Source organism: Diospyros lotus, chromosome 6, assembly GCF_014633365.1.
Source record: "Diospyros lotus cultivar Yz01 chromosome 6, ASM1463336v1, whole genome shotgun sequence".
NCBI classification, from domain to species: Eukaryota; Viridiplantae; Streptophyta; class Magnoliopsida; order Ericales; family Ebenaceae; genus Diospyros; species Diospyros lotus.
Genome location: NC_068343.1, coordinates 27,231,169 through 27,237,958, shown reverse-complemented (window position 1 = coordinate 27,237,958; position 6,790 = coordinate 27,231,169). Strand labels below are relative to the sequence as shown.

The window sequence follows — 6,790 nt, the reverse complement described above, 5'->3', positions numbered from 1 at the left end:
AGAGATTTTGAAGGAAAAGAATAGCATTTATCTCTTTTTAATGTTGGAGTTAAAGGAATTTGCCAATGTGGCAAACTAGTGATTTTTAATTGAGAGAATAGTATTTAGATAGCATTTAAATGACATTTATTTTGTAGAAATTAAATGCAAGGGCATGAAGGTAATTTTGGAGTTTTATTATTATTTGAGAGTTTTAATAATAATTTTTGTATTATTATTAATTAAGTGGGACTATGTATTTAAAGAAGAATGAGAATCCATGTATGAGATGGAATTGGATTAAGAGTCTCATAGTCCCAATAGGAGAAGGTTTTGAGAGTCTCAAAGTTCAATTGGGAGAGGGATTCCAAGTTATAAAAGGAAAGGGATCTATGACTTTATGTCTATATATAGTGCCCATAGCTTAGCTTTTCTTCACATTATGTGAAGAACAGAAAGGCTAAGAGATAGCAGAGGCTTGCTAGAGTCTTCAGGATCGCTCCAGGGTTCGATCAGAGAGTTCTATCAGGCAAGTATTCTTCCTGTAATCCCTTCCATTACAGGTTTATATCAGTTTTTCAGATGATTCCAGTTCTTCATTGAGTTCTCAGATTTTATATCAGTAAGCAGAGACGTATATATATATATATGCGTATAACAGTGAAGTTATGAGCAAGTTCTATTAATCCTCATCCATTTTGGATTACAAGTTCCAGTAATCCTGATCCATTTTGGATTGCAAGTTCTAGTAATCCTTATCCATATTGGATTGCAAGTTCCAGTAATCCTTATCCATTTTGAATTGCAAGTTCCGTTAATCCTTATCCATTTTGGATTGCAAGTTCTATTAATCCTCATCCATTTTGGATTGCAAGTTCTATTAATCCTCATCCATTTTGGATTGCAAGTTCTATAAATCCTTATCCATTTTGGATTGCAAGTTCTATAAATCCTTATCCATTTTGGATTGCAAGTTCGATTAATCCTTATCCATTTTGGATTGCAAGTTCTATAAATCCTTATCCATTTTGGATTGCAAGTTCGATTAATCCTTATCCATTTTGGATTGCAAGTTCCAGTAATCCTCATCCATTTTGGATTGCAAGTTCCATTAATCCTTATCCATTTTGGATTGCAAGTTCCATTAATCCTCATCCATTTTGGATTGCAAGTTCTATTAATCCTCATCCATTTTGGATTGCAAGTTCTATTACTCTAAGTTCTAATATCCAGATACCTTGTATCGTATCCAGATGTATCTAAAGTTCTTCGAGCATGATATCCGGATGGTTTGTTTATACATCCGGAAAGGTCAAGATAATATTCGGATGTCTCGCCTGATATCCGGATGCCTCCCTTAAAAGTTGAATTTTTCATTCAAATAGTCCCCAGTTATATCCGAACGCATCAGTGAGATATCCTGATGACCAGAATCAAATTCGGATGTCCTAGTTCATATCCGAATAGCTTCTTCTTTGAATGTCAGTGTATCCGGATGAGCCTTCTTCATATCCGGATGTCTTTCTTCTTATCCTGATATCCTTTCTGATATCCGGATGACTTTTCCATAAATCCAATTTAGCTTCCAGTGAATCCTAATTCAAGTTTAATTCAATCAATGTATTCAATACCCTCCAACATTGAATTCATAAGCCAGAACATGACAAGTTAATCATACCCATACCATAAATCATAATTCATAGAATCTTTGTATTCCAATATATAGATGAAGATCATATCATGTTCAATATTATTTTATTTTGACATGATCATCATTATTTTGTGAGATTATGTGCATACATTTTGGTATGAGCATTGAGCATGACTTTATATGGAGCACTACATATCATGTGCCAGCATTTATGTGAGCATTGCATTGCATTATGCGCGCTAGGCGGCTTGTCCGCGGGGATCCCATCAGTTTCAGTTTCAATTTCAGTTTCAGTTTCAGCTCAGTTTATGAGTTGCTCGCCTGGTGGCAACCAGGGGGCTAGGGGCTTTGCCCACAGTATGTGCTTACAGTTTTTATGTATGCAGGTTTCAGTTCAGACAGGTATGTATTATCAGATTATGTGGGCTTATGAGCCAAAGTTGCATACCTGCATTTAGTTTACAGTTTATGTGCATTACATTTTTATGAATGCAATTCAGATAGTGAATATACAGTACAAGTTCAGTAAGTTATTTATCAGTATCGATATTCTTCGATTCAGCTTCAATATTCTTTCCAGCTTATTACTTGCTGAGCTTTTGTAGCTCACCTTGTACTCTTCACCCCTCCAGGTTCTAGCAGGGGAGTATCAGATGTGGGGCCTAGCAGCAGTGTTCAGTAGTGTGTGTACGTGGAGCCGCTCAAGATAAAAGATGTCTAGGAGTCTGTTGAGTTCTATAGAGTTTACTTAGATTAGATCTTATTTTATATTTCAGTTGAGGGATTGTCCCTCAGTAAGAGTTTATGCATTTCAGTTTGTATTGACTAAGAGTTTTTATTCCAGTTGATTGAGATGTTCAGTCATGGTATCAGATTTCAGTTTATCAGTTAGTTTATTTTATTATCCCCAGTAGCACCTCTTCTCGGGCAGTTCTAGGAGAGGGGGTGTTACAGTATGTGTTTCGCTCAAATTGATTCCAATGGAAATGATCTACCATAGGCTTGCATATCTTCTCATTCTCCATCAATGGATCACATGCATAACACAAATCATAAGGAATTTTCAGGGTTGTAACGGGGTTTAGGACCAAGGTGGGAAATATTTTGGAATGTAGCTTAAAAGCCATCAAAACTAGTGGAGTAAAATGAATCAACTCAAGCTCGAATATATAAGACATGTAAAACCAATCACTCCATTCAGTGTCTTCTTCAATTTGGCTTTAAAGCATTTAAACCATGTAAAACACTTGTATTAAAAAAGAGATCGTTCAAAAGGAACATTTTTTGTTTGCAACAGGGAATGATATTTTGCAACAACTTCCACCATAATATGTATCACATTTACACATACCCCTTCTTTTGAATTTTAGGAGAAATTATGAACATGAACATTTTGTAACATTAAAAGCAATTTCCTCCTTCACTCCCTTTATTCTTTTTTTTTTCTTTTCTCTTTTTTTTCCTTCTTTTTTTTTTGATTTTTTTTAAAGATACTTCAATAATAGAACTCTCGTATTGAGAATAAAAACATGTTCCATTTCACCAGCCATAGCCATACCACAAATCCAAATTCCCCCACACTTATTCCTTGCACACCATATACATCACAATGATGAATAATGCTCCACTAGCTCTACAGCTTGGGTATATACATTATTCTTCAAGCTTAAAGCTTGTAACCTGGGTTCACAATAAATGAAAACGGCTAATAAAGCTCAAAGGGGTTCAGCAAAGGGAAAAATTAATTACAAGGCAGGCTATTTGGCTAATGTAGCTTATAACAAAGAGGGCCTCAATCATGTTCGTGCATGCACGTGACAATGTGACCTCAAAGAGAATCAAGGCAAGTTTTAGAGAAACAAATCCACAGAAGAATATCTCACACGAAAGAAAATAGTGAGACTGATATGGATGTGTCAGTCTAAAGGCTCAAAATCTCACCAGCTTTTGTCTACCAAATTTAGTCACTACCATCATCAAGGAAAATAACTAGACTAATTAATTCTAAGTTGAAAGATTACTTATTCAATCATGTTATGAATTCTTCAAGCTTAATTGAATCTTGCTCATGGCATACACAACCAAAAATGAAAATAGTTTTTTTTTTATTATTGAAAAACCATGGATTTTATCCCCTCCCTCACACTTAAAACTTACATTGTCCCCAATGCAGGGTGAAATGAAAAGAAAAGAAAAAAAAATAGAAATGAAAAAATAAGAAGAAAAAGAACGAACTCCCCTTAGGTTGCCTCCCAAGTAGCGCCTTTATTTATTGACATTGGCTTGACTCAATGCTTCCTTCTTTAACCAGAATAAATTAGATCCTCAAGGTTCAATTTTGGCACATCCTCTTCTTGGAAACCTTCATAGAAAGACTTAAGTCTATGGCCATTCACCTTGAACACTTTGGAAGTTGCCAAACTTTGAATTCCGACTACACCATGAGAAAAAACATTAGTAACAACAAAAGGACCAATCCAATGAGAATGCAACTTACCTGGGAACAAACGAAGCCATGAATGGTCTAGGAGGACTTTTTGACCAATTTTAAACTCTTTCCTAGAGATCATCTTGTCATGAAAAGCCTTCGTCTTTTCCTTATAAATCCTTGCACTCTCATAGGCATCATTGTGAATTTCCTCTAACTCTTGTAGTTGCAACTTCCTGTGTTCTCCACTTTCATCCATCACATCAATAAAATAAACAGAATTATCATCATAAGAAAATTTCATGGCATCATAAATATTAACAATTTCACCATCAAATTCCATGGTAAGTGTGCCACTATGAACATTTATCTTAGTCTTGGATGTCTTTAGGAATGGTCTTCCTAACAAAATAGGAGTAGTTTGATCATCATTCTCCATATCAAGCACATAGAAATCAACAGGGAAAACCAATTCATTAACTTGCACAAGGACATCCTCAACTACACCCTTGGGATAGGCATTAGATTTATCAGCCAATTGAATCACAACACCAGTTTTATTCAAAGGTCCAAGTTTCAAAGAAGCATATATAGAATATGGCATGACATTAATAGAAGCTCCTAAATCTAACATGACCTTCTCAAAGCTAGTGTTACCTATCGTACAAGGGATAGTAAACATACCTAGATCTTTGCACTTCGCAGGGAGTTTTCTTTGAATAATTGCAGAAACATTCTCCCCTACTCTCACCTTCTCATATCTTTTAAGCTTTTGTTTCCTCTTAATTGTACACAATTCTTTCAAGAATTTAGCATAACGAGGTACTTGTTTCATAGCATCTAAAAGTGGAATATTTACCTCACATCTACGAAAAGTCTCATACAAATCTTTATTTTGCTCATCTTTTCTAGATTTTACTAAAGCCTGAGGAAAAGGAGGTACTGGTTTATAATCAGAAAGAGGCGAAAACTTAAACTTAGGTACGTCATTGTCATTGGGAATGTTCTTATCTGCAACGATGTTTTTCTCCTTCTCTTGCTTTAATGATGTAGGGGTTTCCTTTACTGGAATCTCAACCTCTTTACCACTTCTCAGAACGATTGCACTTACATTTTCTCTTGGATTTACCACCATTTGAGAGGATAATTTCTTCGAACTTTGTGCCTCTAGTCAATTAATTGCAGTTGCCATCTAACTGACCTGATTGTCCAAATTTTGAATACTGGCCCTTGTCTCCTGTTGAAATTGCAAAGTATTAGTAGTAAAAGATTTAACAATATCTTTTAAAGACGTACCAGAATTAGAAGTTTGGCCCAGTTGTTCTCTAGGAGGGTATGGCTCCTTATATTGTTGGAAACTTGGGTAGTTTTGAGTCACATGATGATGTACTTGTGGATTCCAATAGCTAAGATTAGGGTGATCCCTCCATCCTGGGTTATACGTGCTCGAATAGGGATCATACTTCCTTTGCGGTTGTCTAGGAAAACCACCGTGCTCGAATAGGGATCATACTTCTTTTGCGGTTGTCCAGGAAAACCACCTACTGCATTTACTTACTCAATGGGATCCTCTTGAAAAGTTGGGCACATATCAATTGGATGCCCTACTACCGAACAAATTCCACAAGCCTTTCTGTTTGCATACTACCTACAGCCATTTGACGAACAAGAGAAGTTAAACTCACAATTTATTATTCAAGGGAAGAAATATTTACCTCATTGACATGCTTTGATGGAGGGTCAAGCCTAGTTCCAAATTGTTAAGAATTGGCCACCATATTTGCAATCAAGTTTCTCGCGGCCTCAGGAGTTTTATCCACCAAAGCTCCTCTACTAGAGACATCAATCATGTTACTATCAATGGGTAGAAGGCCCTCATAGAAATACTGGATAAGTAGTTGCTCACTGATTTGATGATGGGGGCAACTTGCACATAATTTCTTGAAGTGTTCCCAGTATTCGTGTAGGGATTCTCCGTTGTATTGCCTTACACCACAAATTTATTTTCGAATGTCAGTCGCCTTGAAGCTAGGAAATATTTTTCTAAAAACAACCTCTTCGTCTCATTCCATGTGGTAACACTCCCGGAGGGTAGATAATAGAGCCAATCCTTAGCCAAATCCTTCAAATAAAACGAAAAGGCTCTCAATTTAATTTGCTCTTCTGTCACCCCCATGGGTCTCATACTCGAACATACCACATGAAGCTCCTTTAGATGCTTGTGAGGATCTTCACCTGCAAGGCCATGAAAAGTGGGTAAGAGATGTATTAGTCCAAATTTTAACTCAAAAGTAGTAGTAGCATCTAAAGTAGGGAACGTTATGCATAAGGGTTGTTGATTCAAGTCAGGGGCGACAAGTTCTTTCAAAGTTCGATTTCCAGCCATGACTTCTTCCTCTTCTAAATAAAAATCACTAGCAAATAGGGAATAAAGAGCTAGACTGTTCTCTTCAAAATTTCTCCAAGCTTCCCTCCTTAACTTGCGCAAAGTCCTCTCTATTTCTGGATTGTATTGAAAATCACCTTGATTGGAAGATTGAGTTACAAGCATGAACAATCAAGGAAACTTTGATAAACAATGAAAAATAAATCAGGAAAAATATAAAGTGATGAAAATAAGTAAGAATTCTATGCTATATCACAAACAATCAAGATTCTTTTTATATATTTTTTTTTTTATTTTTTTTTTGAAAATTTCAAAAACAAAATAAGGATCACAATAAGCACAAAAA

General features: G+C 35.8%; 1 protein-coding gene across 1 annotated transcript; it reads right to left on the bottom strand.

The window, feature by feature from the left end:
- Positions 1-3,933: 3,933 nt before the first annotated feature.
- On the bottom strand, positions 3,934-5,193 carry LOC127804439 (uncharacterized). Its single transcript, XM_052341302.1, has 2 exons — positions 4,128-5,193; positions 3,934-4,064 (listed from the first exon to the last, which is right to left on the bottom strand). The coding sequence occupies exons 1-2, from the start codon at positions 5,191-5,193 to the stop codon at positions 3,934-3,936; spliced, it is 1,197 nt and encodes a 398-aa protein (XP_052197262.1).
- Positions 5,194-6,790: the final 1,597 nt, after the last annotated feature.